This window comes from Cicer arietinum, chromosome 2 (genome assembly GCF_000331145.2).
Source record: "Cicer arietinum cultivar CDC Frontier isolate Library 1 chromosome 2, Cicar.CDCFrontier_v2.0, whole genome shotgun sequence".
Taxonomy (NCBI): domain Eukaryota; kingdom Viridiplantae; phylum Streptophyta; class Magnoliopsida; order Fabales; family Fabaceae; genus Cicer; species Cicer arietinum.
In genome coordinates this window covers 42322636-42340171 of record NC_021161.2, presented here as the reverse complement: position 1 = coordinate 42340171, position 17536 = coordinate 42322636, and the positions used below count along the sequence as shown (strand labels likewise).

Here is a 17536-nt window from a genome sequence, read left to right as displayed (position 1 = left end):
TAGGGAATCACTATATGATATTGATGCATAGGCGTTCAATAATTCATAATCAACATACATGAACGTTTCATGCCATCGCCTCATATGAATGCTTGTATTGAGCAATGTGGTCAATTAGTGACAGTCATGATGAAAATTAATTAATAAGTATGAAAAACTATGTTGATTATTTCTCTCTAAGCATGATCGAAAGAATGTTTTCTTTTCTTTCTGCAGGTGTTATATTATTTGTAGAATAACCAGTCAAACTTGTAAAGTAAAATCAGAAGAAAGATGGTAAAATCCATTTGAAATTCTAAGGGTTTAGTTCAAAATTACAAACGATCAAACAGTTCAAACAATATAGAGAAGCACCCAACCCTTGCATTCCCATCCAACACACAAATGAAGGAAGGAAAAGCTGCCAATGACCAATGTTTTGTTCCCCTTTCTTATTTCTTTTGAAAGTGCATGCAATCCCTTCAATCTCGTAATAATTCCATGTCTGATAATGCCACCAAACAAAGAAACAAAAAAGCACTTTTAAGTATAGTAAGTAATATAAAGTATGATATAGTATTTCCATAGCCATTTGTGTCACAGAAAACATATCTACTTTTGTGTGCTCAAATATGAAGAGAACCCAAATAACACCTACCTAAAATCACAAATCTACGCAGAGATCTTTGCTTTAAGCTCGGCTGCCACAGCATCGATGAATTCCTCCGTGTTCAAATAATGCTCCCTTGAAAGCCTAATTGCAAGAATTATACAGCAAGGTGTTAATTAATTATGTCTAGAAGAAAAGAAAATGCTTTAGTCAATGTTTTAGGCTAGTGATAAGTTATGTACTTGGATCCATGAAGAATAAGTGCCAAATCCTTGGTCATCTTCCCAGACTCTACTACTCCAATACAAGCTGCCTCTAGCTTGTCAGTGAAGTCCAAGAGTGTAGCATTGTCATCCAATTTTGCTCTGTTAACATATAAGCATTTTAATTCACTGGCATCTCGATATATTATATTGACAAGTTTCTGATACAATGGATGGATAAACCTCAGCACTCAACAATGCAAATTACACAGTACTTACCTATGGGCTAGACCTCTTGTCCAAGCAAAGATGGATGCAATGCTATTGGTGCTGGTTTCACCTCCTTTTTGGTGAACCCTGAAATGACGGGTAACTGTTCCATGGGCTGCTTCTGCTTCTATGGTTTTTCCATCAGGGCAAACCTGAAATCATACCGCAATTCAATCTTACCAAAGAAACACAAATTTTTCCTCAGACACTAGTGAAGCATAAATCGCATTGTAGAACTTAAGGATCAATTGCAAAGGACTATACTAGCTTCGTTTTAATACATAAATAGAATATCTGTTTAAATTAATAATTCATTCACAAGAAATTAGTTTATTTCATTCATAAAGAGCCACTACAGAAACTGTGTGTGTGTGTGTGTGTGAGAGAGAGAGAGAGAGAGAGAATTTTTTCAGTAAATGTGGATAAAAATAAAAGTCCCCCATAAAGTAGGTGTAAGGACTTGGAATGACACTTACCAATACAGATGTCATCAAACCCAACGATCCAAAACCTGAACAAGTGTGAATAAATATTTAGTTAAACAGGGAAAAAATTCTGAATCTGAAACAGTAAATAGAAAGTGACTGATAAACAAGCATGTCAAAACAAACCTTGAGCTAAGAAATCGCTCTGGACATCTCCATCATAGTTTTTGCATGCCCATACATAACCTCCATCGCTCTTGAGTGCATATGCCACCATATCATCAATGAGCCGATGCTCATACCTTTAAAATCAATTAGATAAAGGTAAACAATAATATCATGTGAATAATTTTTTCCTGAAAAAATATGTACCAATTCACTCACCATATACCGGCAGCCTCATACTTTGATTTCCAGCTTGCCTCATAAACTTCTTGAAATATGTCCTTGAATCTTTAACCAATAAATGGATGTAATTAAACGAGGGATCAACATAACAAAGGTTTTTGAAAATAAATAAATAATAAATAGCATACCTTCCATCATATTTCTTAAGAATTGTATTTTTGGTGCTAAGATAAAGTGGCCATTTTTTCTCATAAGCAGTAGCCATAGACGCCTCAGCAAAAGATCGAATAGACTACATCACATGCCAAATAATAGATAGTTCAGTACCAGCAGATTTCATTGAAATATTATATCCAACCAAAACTAATAAAAGACACTGCAGAATCAACCTCGTCAGTGTTGTACATAGCCAATGCAACACCTCCTTCACCAGTGAAGTTATAAACCTCCAATTCGGTCGCCTCACCTTGGCCTTCCGGAACTACAACAATAGAAGATTCATAAAAAAATCTTCAGTTGGCAACAAATATTACTACTGAAAAACTAGGTCCATAAGAAGCCATAACATGGTTTTTAACTTAGGCACAGTCTCGTGAAACAATCCAAAATAAAGTAAGAAGCATACCAAACACCAGCTTCAACTTTCCAGCTCCTTTAATTACGCTGTCAGTGGCCCGATATTGATCACCAAAAGCATGCCTTCCAATACATATTGGCTTTGTCCAACCTGGCAATGCAGAGATATTCACACACATCCATTCATCAAGGAAAAGGGGTAATCGAAAAGAAAAGTTCAATATTAAGTACCAGGAATAAGGCGAGGGACGTTTTTGCAAATAATTGGTTCTCTGAAGACAGTTCCTGAAATTTTTCACACCGCAAATAAGAAAACAATATATATATATATATATATATATATATAGCCTATGATGTAGATATATATATATATATATATATATATATATATCTACTCATCTACAACTTATTAGATAGCCATGACAAACCAGAATATTTACTAACTAGTATTTGTTAATTATTATCACGTAAAAAACAATAATCAATGAAACTAAGTTATGTTACCATTCAAAATGTTTCTAATTGTCCCGTTTGGACTCTTCCACATCTGCTTCAGGCCAAACTCCTTGACACGAGCTTCATCTGTCAATCATAATAACACTAGTATAAGCTCTGCCAATATCTAATACTAAGTAGAACATTACCGTGCATCAATTAGAGCAGCACGATTCATGAAAAAGTAATACATAGGATGTGCCCTATTTCTTAGAATCTTACTCATGAAATATAATGTATTTACACAAGTCTGTGCAAAGGTAAAAACTTAAATATGCTGTATTAAAAAAAACTAAAAAATGTTAGGATTCGGCTACAGTACCTGGAGTGATAGTTGCACACTTGATTGCTACGTTATACCTACATGGCGGTGCAAATGCAGCCGTTAGAAAACAATTATAACAATTACACACGATCAACATGTAAAACATCTTAATTCAACATTATAGTGCGTGGAAACAAATATTAAATTAGCTAAAAGCCTAATACAAACATTTCGTCAGCTTCACATATACCATACTCTGCAAATCCTAAATGAACTTACAAAAGAAAATAAAATAAAATAAACACAATTCATATTAAGTAGATAACTGTGAAGGAGGGGCCTACAAAATCGGCATAAATTATATACAAACATACTTGAGAGTTGCTTCTGCACTTTCAACTGTAACTTTATCATCAGTCTCATCACGATAAGGAAGGCCTAGGTCAAAGTACTTGATGTCCAACTCCAAGAAGGGCAAAATGAGCTATACCATAACGAATGAAAGAAAGACATTACTATTAGAAGCACTGTTCAGTGTTCACATAAAAAAAACATGAAACCATGATGATCACATTAAGAGCAAGAAAATGATTAATCACCTTGTCCTTGATTGACTTCCAGATAACTCGAGTCATTTCATCTCCTGCAAACCAATATAAAAAAAATTGTCAAAAGTAAGATAACATTGCCAAAAGCATAAACACAATCCCCAAACAAATTGAATCTTCTACTAATTGTTTGTCTTCTGGGTTAAAAAGTAAAATTTAATTTATATACATTGTTGATGTAAAAAAAAGTTTACGCGGTTAATCAATCATAATCACAAGATCATTAAAATATAGATTCAATTGATATGCACCGACAGTGTAAAGATATTTTAGACAGTTAGTTAATCACAATCATGAGATCACAAAATATTTGACTTTAATTCTTTCTACCTTAAAAGTCACATAAATTGAAGTTTATGATTGGTTGACAGTGTAAAAAGTTTTACATTGACAGTGTATCAAAATTAATCTCTTAAAATATTTGACGTTGATCATAACTACTTTTAATGATTGATTGTTAATTGTTGACGGTGTGAAACTTTTTGCTAGTACAATGTATCAAAATTAACTCTAGAAAAGTATAATATTTTAGTCACCTTTAAATTGGGTACTTAAAAATTAGGGATGATTAACACACTTTTTTTGTTGAAAAAATGTACCTGACTCGCTCATGTTATACAATGTTCTTACAATTTAACATGTTTTTGCAAATGAAATATTGAAATTACAAATATCTCCCCTACTTTGAAGTAGGAATCTTACACAAAGTCCCCTCAAATAACAAAGCAAAGGAGCTAATAAAATTTTACAAACAATAAACTATCGAGTCTATCCCTTTGAATCATGAGTACAAATCACAAAAACTCAGCCAACTCCTACCTAGTATACAAGAACAATACAAACTAGCAACAAGTGTTCAATACTCAATAATAGTGTAAAGATTTTTAAGTTTTTTGATAAGGTTAATTAATTTTAACTTATCGTAAAAAATTCCAATGTTACTTGTTCGCCATAATTCAATTTCTACTTTTAATTATAATTTATAACGAAAAACCCTGTCTCCGTAAAAAATGACTGAACAGAACTTCATCATTTCATCTTTTAAATGGCAATAATAATAACAGCAAAAAAATGCTTACATAAATAAATAAACAGTAAGAACATGATTCAATAAATAAAAAAATTGAATCTAAAAGTAAATCCAACCTCCTCAAAACAAGAACAGAAAAAAAGGAAATAATAGAGACAGAAAAAGCGATCAATTATTCAGTTGAACGCAACATCAAATAATTGAAAGAAAGAAAAACAGTAACTGAACAGAGAATGGTCCACCAAAATTCTAAACGAAGCAAAGCATAAGGAGCAAATCGACACGATAAGACAAGCACACGACAAAAAATAGTAAAATGAAATCAAAACAAAAAATAAATAAAATAAAAAAATGAAGAGATCGATAAAATCGAGGATGAAGAAAAAGGATCGGAATATAGATCAGATCTCAAGGTGAAGAAACGAACCGTCCATCTCAACGATGGGATTGGCGACTTTGATTTTCTGAAATCCCATGATTCTGACGGTGGTGATCGGAGGAGATGGAGATGAAGAGAAAGTTAGGTGAGAAATGAATGAGTAAGAGAGTGAGAAAGTTTGAAGTGCCGTGGTCTATTATATATGGTGTTTTTAGTAGCACAGGCAATGTTTCGATATCTGAATATTCAACAACCACTTTATCACAATTTTTGTGATTTCATTTATTATTATTGCTGAAAATATTGATATTGATATATATCCAACGTTCTTACCAACCATTACCTTTTGGGTTTTCTTCTTTTCTTTAAAATTAGATTTTTTCTATACTGACACAATTTAAATAGTGGGATTTAAACTTTTTTTGGGAAAACTAATATATAGGTAATATATATATATATGGTAGATTATAGTTGAAAAGTTAGCTAATGAGTAATAAATTAATTTAAAATTGATAGTCGATAATTTATAATTAAAAAATTAATTGATGAAAAAAATATTTGATAAATTTAATTGTTATAATTATAAAATGATATAAAAATATATTATTATTTAATTTTAAAAATTGTAAGTGTATAAATCTTATTCTTTTTAAATTCATAAAAATTAATTTTAGAAAAATAAAAAATGTATTTTATTTTTTCATATGCAAGGTTGAAATTATCTTCATCCCTAATATGAGAAACAACATTGTCCAAATTTTGTTGTTGAGATAATTTTCAGTGGTAACATTTAGTGAGCCATTTCCAATTGTAAAATTAATAAGTTTATTGTTTTCTTTTGACTTACTTAATTCTGATATAATTCTTTAGTTTTATTTTGATCAGTCTAGATTTCTAAATGCGATATACAATCATTCTATTATTTTATTTTTGAATTATGAGATTTTGTTAGATAATATTGTTTTGTATGACTGAATAAGATCATCCTTATACAATATAATCATTTGAGCATCCATCATCTAAAAATATATATAATGCTCATCCTTGGTGTTTATTCATTAAATTGAGAAGAAGAGACCATGAATGAGAGTGCAAAGGAGAAAAATAAATAACCGACTAGAGAGTTGTGAGTGAGTAGTAACCTGAGATAGTTATTTTATTTTACATAAAAATAAAAATAAAATAATAGATTATAAACGAAAGAAAATATAAAAAGTTATTTCCTCGTTCTCACAGTATTGTTTAAGGTTTTTGCGCACATATTAAAAATATTATAATTATAAGAAAATGAGAAGAAAATCTTCCAAACTAAATCTTCTTAATTGGTGGTGGATTTTTAACTATTATAAATATAAAATATAATAATATTTTAGAAGTTGTTTATAACATTCCAAAAATAACATTCTTAAAGTAATGATATTATTATCATTACATTTATTAATATTATGTTTTTAATTATCATTATCATTATCATTATCATTATTATTATTATTATTATTATTATTATTATTATTATTATATTATTATTATTATTATTATTATTATACCTTACTAGTAATTCTATTATTTGGGTATGTGTACTTTGTATGACTATGAATAATTGGAACTTGAAATAGAATTTGATAATATTCCAAGCCAAATCCTTATTTAACTCAAATTAGTAGAAGGGTTAGAGTAATCATTAGTTAAAGCATAAGGGATGTGGTTCAACTTTTAGCGTAAGTCATTTAATCAATTACAACATATACAAAAAAAAAGTCACTCGTTTTATCTTCTTCCTTGGAGAGAGTGTGAAAAATAAGAAACGAACAAAGAAAGAGAGGGACATGAAACAAAAGGAAAAGGGAGAAAAAAGAAAAGAGAAAATACTACAACCCTCGATTGCATATTTTAGCTCCAAGTTGATCCATATCATTCATTTATCATATAATTTACTTACAAGAATATTGAGTACTAAATGAAGAGAGTAAGATAAAAAGAAAGAGGATTAGGTTTCACCCTTAAAGAAACAAAATGAAGATGTAAGATGGAAGCTAAGTTTGGGCTATTGTTAATGAATGGGATTAAAGGTCAACCTTAGAAAAAGACATAACTCTCCCACATCTACAAGTTAAGGTAACATAAAATAAAAAAATCTCTTGAAAAATCTCTTAATTGTGTTTTGGAATCTTGATTGCATATGTTGCTAGAAAATGTCCATGCTTGCATGTTTGAGTGTTGTGATAATCCTATTTGATTTGATATCAAGGATTATTAAGAATATATGTTAAGTGTTTGTATTAACTACTATGAAGAGTTGTTGTTTTATTATGATTGTTGAACATTATGGTTGAGTTGGTGATGAGGTGATAAATATTTAATAATAATATTCGACTAGTTTTTGTGCTGAATTTTGAATGTTATTTGCTTAGTTGAGTGGATGAATTTCATAATATAAAGCTTGAAAGAAAATTGTATAATATTGTCCTTGTTATTTACTTTAGTATTTTGTTAATACATTTCTCCATAGTTATTGTTTTGAGTAGATTTATGTCTCATTAGAAGTTAGACTTAATTACCTTCTAAATAGACTCTGGTTTCACTAAAATTCATCGAGAATTGATATAGAAAATTGAGTCAAAAGTTGAAAAATATATGTTGCTCCATTATCGTACATATATACCTTAATTTATTAAATTGTACCTATCAACCAGAATGAAAAATATTTATAAACTATGCATCTTAAATTTTTAAAAAAGTTTTTTTTTAATCAAATCGCACATTGTTTGATATTTTAATTAAATTATCAAAATTGTAGTATTTTCTGTAGAAAAAGATTATGACATAACTAAGTTTTATACTACTATGTTGGGTGTACTATTTTTCAAGTAACATGTAAACATTGAAAGTCTGACTAATATCCAGATTGTTCATCAGTCTTTCAATATTATGAGTCGTAGTCATATCAAATTTTTAATCTAGATTAGAGTTTTATAGTTTAATTAAATCTAATTTGAAGATTGTTTAAAAGTTTTTAAATATATCAGTATTATAATTTATTCCGAAAGTTTACAAAATAATTTATATTTATCTGTAAGCGCTTATAAACTTTAAAAGAATTTTTTTAGTTTCATTCGTATTATTTACAATAAATTTCTCAAGATTTGTAGTTAAATTTTAGGCGTTATATATATATATAGTAATTATTGAATGATACTATAGAAAAAAACTAATTAAAGTTAAATTAAAATTTGTGATTGACATTCATTTTGCCACTTTTTTTTAAGTGACATTCATTATGAGACGAATTGAGTATAAGCTATAAGCTCAAATGCTGATTAAAATAGCATGAAAATAGTTAACCAAACACTTTTAATTTGATCAAACAAACTTGTAAGTTAATTCAATAAGCGATAATTAATAGTGCCTAAACAAAAGTTTAGTGGTGTTACTAAATAGACACTTAAAGAATTTTAGATTCAAACTCATATCTCTATTTGAAGTTGTTGTAGTTATCAATAGAGTTGTACTTCATCAATTCACTATTATAAACAAAAAAAAAATCACATATATTAAAAAATATAATTAAGTGCAATTAATATTTTTGATTTTATGTAAAACACAAGGTAAATTTATTTAATTGTCCCTTTTCGATGTCTAATACTCAACTATCAACTTTAAATGTTTTGAATGAAATGAAGAATATATTAGAAATAATAGTATGAAATGATTCAAAAATAATTAACTTTTGTTTATTATAATAACAAAAATTTGAAGAAAAAGAAATTGTTTATAATAGTAACTGAAGGGAGTACTTACGAGACTACCAACCATTATGTTTTACCACTTTATTTCATTTATCTCATAATATAAACAAAAATAGTAAAAAAATAAATAAATATATGTTGTCTAAATTTTTTGCTTATATTATGAGAGAATACTAAATATTCACTTTGAAAAAAATTATCTGAAATTTTAAATAATTTTACAATATCAATAAAACATTAATTTCTTTTATCATACTATTTATTACTTTATATTCCTTCAATTCTATTAATTTATCCTTCTCATATAATAAAGAAAAATGATTTTGTAAAATAACTCATAATTTACCTTTTCTATACAAAATTAATTGCATTTCTAAATTTGTGTAAAAATACCAAAATTAAGTCATGAATAAATTTTTTATTTTAAAATTTAAATTAGTTTATATATATTTTTAAATTATAACAAATAAATCATTTTAAATTATTTACTTTAAAATATTAATATTAAAATTATATAAATAAATTATTTATTTAATCATTTTAAAATTTTATGTTTTAATTTATATTAAATAAATTATAAAACATAAAAAAAATTAATTATAATAATATGCAACATATAGTAAAAAAAACATTAACTACTTGAATTATATATAAAATATATAATAAATGATACCAAACAAGTTTTATAGTTATATAAACTAAAAGACTACATCCATTCAAATTATGGGATATACAAGATTTAAATCCCAAAAGACTACAATATTTACTAACATTTGCTATGTGAAAAATACATGACAAAATCAAATCAAAATATGTTCCCTCAAATTAATCTATCCTATTACCAGGGTAATCGGTTGCCCAAAGATCAACCTTACTTTATTTCATGTTACCAGTATTGATGTCAAAATAGTACCTATGTCTTTTTTGTTTATTTTACAAGTCTTTTATGTTTTTTTATTAAGACTATATCCATTCAAATTATGCTGCTTTAAATTAATCTATCATATATTACCATGGTCACCGGTCAAAATCACGCTAAAGATCAACTTTACTTTATTTCATGGTCCCATTAATAATGTCAAAATAATACCTATGTCTTATTTTTGAATAAAAATAGTTCATATGTTTTAACTCTTTCTTCTTTTTGACATAATGTCTTGCTCTTTCTAGATGCCGACAAGGCACTACCAACAAGTCAACAACGATCCAGATAAGTACTAATAACAATAATAATCGAAGAATCTGCTGAAGACGAAAAGGAAAGGGAAAAAAGTGATTTCTATTTTCTAGAAGGAAAAGACTAAAAGGAATAAATATGTTATATATGTGGTTAGGTTTGGCAAATATCGTAGATTTGTTTTGAAAAAAGCCTGTCAATTTATAAAGGGCCTAGATGTAGTGTATACATATAAAAATTATTTTGTCTCTTTAGGTAAATACTGGAATTTATGCAAATACTGTAATGAAATAAATATTAAATAGATTTATTTTTTTGTCAAAATAAGTACTCATTTGTCTCTTTAGGTATGTTTACATTATGTAATTAATACTGTATCACAACCATTTATAAATATAATTTTAAAAGTAATTATAGTTAAAATCAAATATTATTAATAATTTAACAATTATAATTAAGTGACAACTTAAAACTTTCTTTAATGTATATATAAATGAAATCTTTTTTTGAATAGGAAAAAAATATCCAAAGATTAATTTTTTTTTTAATTTGATTTTCTTTTACAAAAATTAGTCGAATTTTTTTTAAAAAAATTTTCATATCTATTTTTTACAAAAGGTTTGTCAAAACAATTTTGTCTTAATATTTTAATATTTGTCAAAAAAAATTATTTTAATCTTCTTTTTTATCTCAAAATTTTTAATATTTATTGTTTAAAAAAAATCAAAAACTTTTTTTTTGAAAAACATCGAAAATTTTGTCAAAAGAATTTCAAAATTCTTTTCCCGAAAAACTTGTTCAAAATCGATTTTATTGTTCATAATATTAAATTCGTTTATATAAATCAATTTTAAACCAATTCAGAATGACAGTGAACTTGATTTGAAAATGGTTTTCAAAAATCGAACCAAACTATTAATATGGTCTAATCCAATGCAATTTTTACACCATAAACACTATGATGACCTAAAAACCTCCCCAAAAACCACTTCTATGAGGATGTTTGAATCTAATCTACCAATTGTTCAATAGACATAACCTTATTGAAGAAGATACACTCATTCTGCGACTTCCAAATAACCCAGACGAGCGAGTGCCAAACCAAAGCAAGGTGTTATTTTAACTAATTCAGAATAATTAAAAGGTAACCTTATAAGAATCAGGAAATGAAAAACTTTCAATTGCATGCAGTGGCCACATTCCTCAGAAGAAATATAAATTCTTAACTGAAAATGGAATTATGGACTGTCTCACATACTAGTTCCCTGCTACATGTTTGTCTAGAAAAGCTCTAGCCAGATTACTGAAGCTCACACTAACTTCTTCAGCTGTTGCATACCTCTTGATGACATCAACAACTTCAGGCTTTAAAACCTCTTTCTTGTTAGATTCATTACAGACATAATAAAGTGCCCCGAGTGCATAATTTACCTGATCAGGTGAATACATTGGTTGTTTATCAAATTGTTAGTGGATACTTTATGAAGTGAATTATAACTAGAACTACAGATCAATGATAGAAACATTATATTCTCTGTAACTACCAGAAGCAATTTAGAGAATAATATATTAATGATGCAAATTTAGTAATTATAAGGGTACACAAGTTTATGAGAAATCAAAAACAGAAAATAAAAAAGCATGTTTGAAATAATTGAATTGCATATGAACAATTAAAATATTTTTCTTGTATAAACATTAAGAAAATAACATGAACTTGAGAAGTAAACAGGTGTAGACAAGCAATTTTGAGAATCTGGCTGTTCATGGTTTGAAAATATCCCTTTGGCCTACAAGCTCAAGGGTCTGCATTCTTCAACTTGAGATTCAAACACAATCACAACACAACAAAATGAAACAATGTCAACAAATAAACTCTAATCCTTACAGTGTTCCTAACTGGGCTTGATAAACATTGAATGATAAGAGGAATTCCACCAACTCCAGCTATAATTGCAGCATTGGCTGGATCTGCACAAAACAAAATCATATTTCTTATTGTCAACTAGAAAGATAATTAATCAAGTAGAAACCACAATTTCATGAAATGTAAAGCAGCTAGAATTACCAACACAGCCATTGCAGATCCCTCCAACACCAAATTCTATAAGCTTTTCATTGGGTTCAGTTATACAGTCAAGGAAAAGTTCCAAAACATTAAGCTGCAATTACGCAAGGGCATCTTAATTCATCTTGTGTAGTTTTCCTTATTGCAAAGACAAATGATGGGTCCCTACCTGGCGCAAGAAGTTAAAATTGTAAGGATCATAGGCAAAGTTGGCCAAATTTGCCAAAATCTTCTCTTTTGTCTCTACAAAACACAGGAAATAAAAAATGAAATTGATTGAAAGTAACCATACGCGTTGGTGTCCGACCAACACGGGCCGGGCACTAGACACATATTTAATCTGAAATGTCAGCGCTATATAACCAACAAATAAGAAGATGGTAAAAATAAACAATCCTACAAACAAAGGTGTTTGAAAGATTGTTTAATTCACAGAAACAACATACCATCCTCAGATGCGATCTGAAACTGAGTCACCAATTCCTGAAACAAACGTTATCCATTTAGGTTCTCACACTAAACCAAATCATCACAACACAGATAATCAAACGGTAGTTGAAAACAAAAAAGAAAAAAAGAACACCTGAAGGTATTGCAACCTAGGAGTTCCATATCTTCCTGTTCGCTCTTGTTGCCTTTGGTCATTGGTGAACATGAATGTTGTTCTCTTAGTCTAGTCAATAAAAAGTGAACACTGAGGATCGATTGATAGATTAGGGTATTATGCCGTACTCTCTATTTCATATTTTTATCCACCAATAACAACAATAATAACTTGGCAAATGTTCAGAAAAGAAAATTTTTATTTTTAATAAAGCAAATTCAGAATTTAGATGGAAGACAAGGTTATCAACATGGACCAAGCACAGAAAAATATACAAAATGTAAAACAAATACGAAATCCATTGAATCAATGGTAGCAGCATGAATAATAATCAATAGATTTGTTTTTGAAAAATAAGGGAAAAGAGTAAAAGGGGATATCGGTGCTACAAGTAAGCAAAGCCCAAATCGAGAGTTGAAACAAGACTGGGTTTCTTCCAAGCTTGAATAAAATAGGTAAAATACATTGTATGGTCCTTTATCTTTACTTTAGCATCAAGTTTGTCCTTTATGTTTGATCTCAATTTCAAACCACCTAAAATGAAACCCAAAATTCTCCCAATTTTTTCAATAAACTCATGCTTTTCTAAAGGAGTTTTGACTGCAATAATTATAAGAACATAAACCCTCAATCAACTTAGAGAAAAATAATTAAACGAGAGAGAATTCAAGTGAGAGACATTTTCAAGCGAGAGAGAATTCTCTTAATTTAGATCATGAAATCACAGGAAAATTATTATGTTGTTAACAAAACTCAAAGTAGATTTTTTTAAATCTCTACATAAAAATGATTGAAATGAAGTTAGGACTAAAAATAGTTTAACATTGTAACTTTTACAAACATAAACGACTAATTTGATACCCAAAAAATTAAACGACTAATTTGATATTTGTGTAACTTCAAGGAGTACCATTACCGGATGTATTTTGCCAAAACAAATACTATCTGAAAAAACAGCACAAAATATATTCTCTATACTCTCACCATCTTCTCTAGGTGTTGTAAGACTTGATTCAGCTTAATATTAAGAGTCCATTAAGATCATATATGCATCAAGATTAAGAGTCCATGAAAATGATTAAATTGAAATTGGCAAGTTTCTGCTCCACCTAGATTCTCACATATATACCAACTTTTATTCTTCTCATACTATTTCTCTTCTCTCTCCACATCTATTACATGTTAAAGTTTTTCTAACTTTGATTCAATTCAATAACTAATTACTAAATATCAGTAACAACTAACAATACTACAATCTATAAATGCTTGAGATACTCAATAACATTATAAATAACAATACTAAAAATGCTGCTTAAGACAGGTTCGGCCCGGACAAACTATAAAAATGTATCCCTGTGATCACTATAATTTTTCTTGCAAAAACATTAATAATTTATTCATTATATAATTAAGTCAGATTTTAAGGCTACAATGCAGAAACCACATGAAAATCAATCTCAAATAAGAGAGAGAAAAAGTCAATTTTGGAAAAAAATTCCTTCTACTCCTTCACAAAATAGGCACTGTGTTTGAAAAAAATAAACATAATAGAAGAACAATAATTCAATGAAACAACAGGAAAAAAAACAATCAAAGCTAAACTAAAACGTTCAAAATAAGAATGAAAACAATCATTGAAACAACATAAAAGAAGAATAAATAAGTGACAAAAACTTGATAAGGATGAATAGAAACGAACCAGAACTAAACGATTGAGAAAGAAGGAAGGACGGTGCCGGGTTGCCGGAAAACGGTGCCGGCAGTAGAAGGTCGGTAGCCTTGGACGATGGCAAAGTCAGGATGGTTTTGGAGTTTTGGGTGAAAGGGCGGATGGAATAGGAAGAGACGATAGAAGTGACCGTAAAAAAACCGGTTTATATGATTTATAGTTTTAATATTTATAGTTTTAATAGAAAACGGTTTGAAATTAAAATTTTAATTTATTTCAATTTTGAGAAAGATGTCCAGATAGATTTAACAATAACAAGATAAATGCTGCCATTATGAAAATATTCAATTTATCATACAATTTTTTAAGTGATTTAGACATTTTTTAACAAAAAAACATTCAATTTATCATAGGCAATTATTATTAAGAATACACAATTATTATTACTATGATAGAAATAGAACGAGACATATGAATAAAAAAAATATTAATTAAGTAGCATAAATTTATATTCTGAGATTTTCTTAAATTGATTATAGAAAGAAGAAAAAAACACCTAGTCATGTAAATAGTCATATAAATATAACTCAATTCCTGTTTATGTTTTTTAAGTGTTTTTCTTAATTTGGTTCTTTGAATTAAATTATATTTGTATTATTCATAATTATAAGTTTTAACAACTTGTTTAAATGGAGGTAACAAAGAGACCGAATACTATTACATTGTCACCGTTAATAATGTGAAAAAATAAATTAATTAAATATAATCAAAATATCGTTATTATGTCAGTAGTCGATATCGAGACACGTCTTTATTCAGAAGTCTCTCAAAGATTCAATACTTGATGTCCAAGACATGTAGGTGTTCAACGCCGACAAACATGAGACACATAGAGGAGGATCTTAGTTATGACAGAGGAAGCTACGATTACCCCAAAAAAAATTCTTCGATAAAAATAGATATACTCACAATAATATTTATCTATAATATATGATATATATAACCAATATATCTCTAATATTATCAAATAATGGCGTAGCTTAATAGTAATGAATATTTTCATAAACCTTTGTCCATTATTATCTATTACCATAAACCGATTGATTTCTCAAAGAGGCTAAATAGGCATGTTTATTATAAATATCCCATTATAAGGTGGAATCCAATAACTACAATTTTCAGCTAATGCTTCTAGAACTTAATTTTACTAATGGTAAATAATAACAAAAAATTATTTTAATGGGTGACATGCTGTCACAATACCCCTCCTTAGGAACACCCTTGTCCTAAAAGGTGAAAGTTAGGAAATGTTTGCAAGAGATCTACTTGGAGGTTCGTTTTTCCACTTAACTGGAACCTTTGTAGTTGCTATAAGGTCGCACTTCCCATTTTCTGTCCAAAATAGCTTCAGGTGTTCTGTTCTGCTTGTCTGGCTCCGCTGGTATAAGAATAATGGGAGTAATCGTTGGGTTGGTGCATAACTTTTATTGAAAAACATTATGAATCTCAATAGAAGGGAATAACTCCAATTTATAAGCTACTTGACCCACTTTATCAACCACTTTAGAAGGGCTAAAACAATTTGGCAGCAACTTGTGATGCACATGTTGTTTATCAGATAGTTGTCAATAGGGATGCAGTTTGTAAAATACAAAATCACCAATCTCAAACTTTATGTCACAGTGGTGCTTTTTGGCTTGTTGAATCATTCCATTTTGAGCTCGAAGTAGATGAAATCTCATAAGTTTAATGGCTTCTTCTTTGCCCATAAACTACCTCATAAGGAGTAGCTTAGATTGATGAATGAAAATTGGTATTGTACCAATATTCAGCCAATGAGAGCGTCTGCTGCTAAATTATGAGCCCCCTCTTTATATTGAAACTCAAAGTCAAATCCCATAAGTTTAGCTACCCAAGATTGTTGGAAAGAAGTATTCAACCTTTGTTCCAAGATATGTTTAACACTGCGCTAATCCGTTTACATGAGAAATGGAGCATGGGCCAAATAAGCACCCCATTTTTGAACAACATAGACAATAGCCAATAACTTCCTTTCATAAACCGACATAGCTTATTGCTTAGGACCAAGAGACTTACTGATATAAGCAACCAGGTGGTTTTTCTGCATCAAAACCGCCCTTTATACCTTTCCCTGAGGCATCTGTTTCCACTACAAATTTATGTGTAAAGTCAAGTAAACACAACATCGAGGCTGTGACCAAATCATGTTTAAGCTCAGTGAATGCTTGAGTAGATACAACACTCCAATCAAAGTTATCTTTTTCCAACATGTCAGTTAAGGGTCGAGCAATTTCGCCAAAGTCTTTGACAAACCTTCTATAGTAACCCGCCAAACCAAGAAAGCCCCTTAATTGAGTAATATTTTGAGGAAACAGCCAATCCCCAACAACTTGAATCTTAGTCGGGTCAGTAGAAACACCCTCTTTATTGATGAAATGACCTAACTGAAAATGAGCATTTTTTCTGGTTAAGAAACAACTGATAAACATGGATTAACTGAAATATGGAATGTAAGTGGTCCTCATGATTTTGCAGTAACTTGTTGTAAATGAGTAAATCATCAAAGTAAATGATGATAAACGTCGTAAGAAAAGTTTGAATAAGTGATTCATGAGGGTTTGAAAAGAAGTAGGCGCATTTGTCAAGCCAAATGGCATAACTAGATACTCATAATGCCCACAATGAGTTTTCAAGGTTGTTTTATGATACAACCACTGGAATTAACAAAGAAAGGGAATTGAACAATGAATCAGTCAACCTAATCAGAATCAGAGTGATTCTGCTAGGAAGAACAAAAAGAATTTTATTGAATTGAATAGAAGAAGAATGGTTACAATAGGTCCCACGACCTTGCTAGTTCCACAACCAGAAATTCTGTTAACACCCAAAAAACTGCCTCAACTTCTAACAGCTATTCCTTCTTATAGTTCATTTATTCACTAACTGCCTAACTAACTTTTAGACACGTGTTACATTAGGAAGTTTTCAACCAAACTCTCCTATTTCCCCTCTGATATACATTTCTAATAGTAGGCTTAGGGCTATTAGTCTTATCACTACCCC

At 29.3% G+C, this 17536-nt stretch overlaps 2 protein-coding genes across 4 annotated transcripts in view; both read right to left on the bottom strand.

Annotated features, from left to right (window-relative positions):
* Positions 1-257: 257 nt before the first annotated feature.
* Positions 258-17536, bottom strand: part of LOC101490353 (isocitrate dehydrogenase [NADP], chloroplastic) — a 102641-nt gene continuing 85362 nt past the window's right edge. Inside the window, exons 2-17 of one of the 2 annotated variants that reach the window (XM_073365134.1) lie at positions 5237-5324; positions 3771-3814; positions 3546-3655; positions 3229-3266; positions 2916-2993; positions 2643-2696; positions 2461-2562; positions 2225-2316; positions 2024-2127; positions 1872-1940; positions 1674-1789; positions 1539-1573; positions 1072-1214; positions 832-954; positions 638-733; positions 258-484 (exon numbers count right to left, since the gene is read on the bottom strand). In XM_073365134.1, the coding sequence (XP_073221235.1) occupies positions 652-733; positions 832-954; positions 1072-1214; positions 1539-1573; positions 1674-1789; positions 1872-1940; positions 2024-2127; positions 2225-2316; positions 2461-2562; positions 2643-2696; positions 2916-2993; positions 3229-3266; positions 3546-3655; positions 3771-3814; positions 5237-5285 (1239 nt within the window). In that variant the 5' untranslated portion in view covers positions 5286-5324 and the 3' untranslated portion in view covers positions 258-484; positions 638-651. Of the gene's footprint in view, positions 485-637; positions 734-831; positions 955-1071; positions 1215-1538; positions 1574-1673; positions 1790-1871; positions 1941-2023; positions 2128-2224; positions 2317-2460; positions 2563-2642; positions 2697-2915; positions 2994-3228; positions 3267-3545; positions 3656-3770; positions 3815-5236; positions 5454-17536 lie in introns of those variants that run through there. The other variant, XM_004490731.4, reaches the window with a different exon arrangement.
* LOC101489801 (uncharacterized) overlaps positions 11004-17536 on the bottom strand; it is a 12472-nt gene continuing 5939 nt past the window's right edge. Inside the window, exons 1-7 of one of the 2 annotated variants that reach the window (XM_012713050.3) lie at positions 14483-14781; positions 12763-12852; positions 12626-12662; positions 12349-12422; positions 12180-12273; positions 12000-12082; positions 11004-11542 (exon numbers count right to left, since the gene is read on the bottom strand). In XM_012713050.3, coding sequence (XP_012568504.1) covers positions 11369-11542; positions 12000-12082; positions 12180-12273; positions 12349-12422; positions 12626-12662; positions 12763-12834 — 534 coding nt within the window. In that variant the 5' untranslated portion in view covers positions 12835-12852; positions 14483-14781 and the 3' untranslated portion in view covers positions 11004-11368. Of the gene's footprint in view, positions 11543-11999; positions 12083-12179; positions 12274-12348; positions 12423-12625; positions 12663-12762; positions 12853-14482; positions 14782-17536 lie in introns of those variants that run through there. The other variant, XM_073365252.1, reaches the window with a different exon arrangement.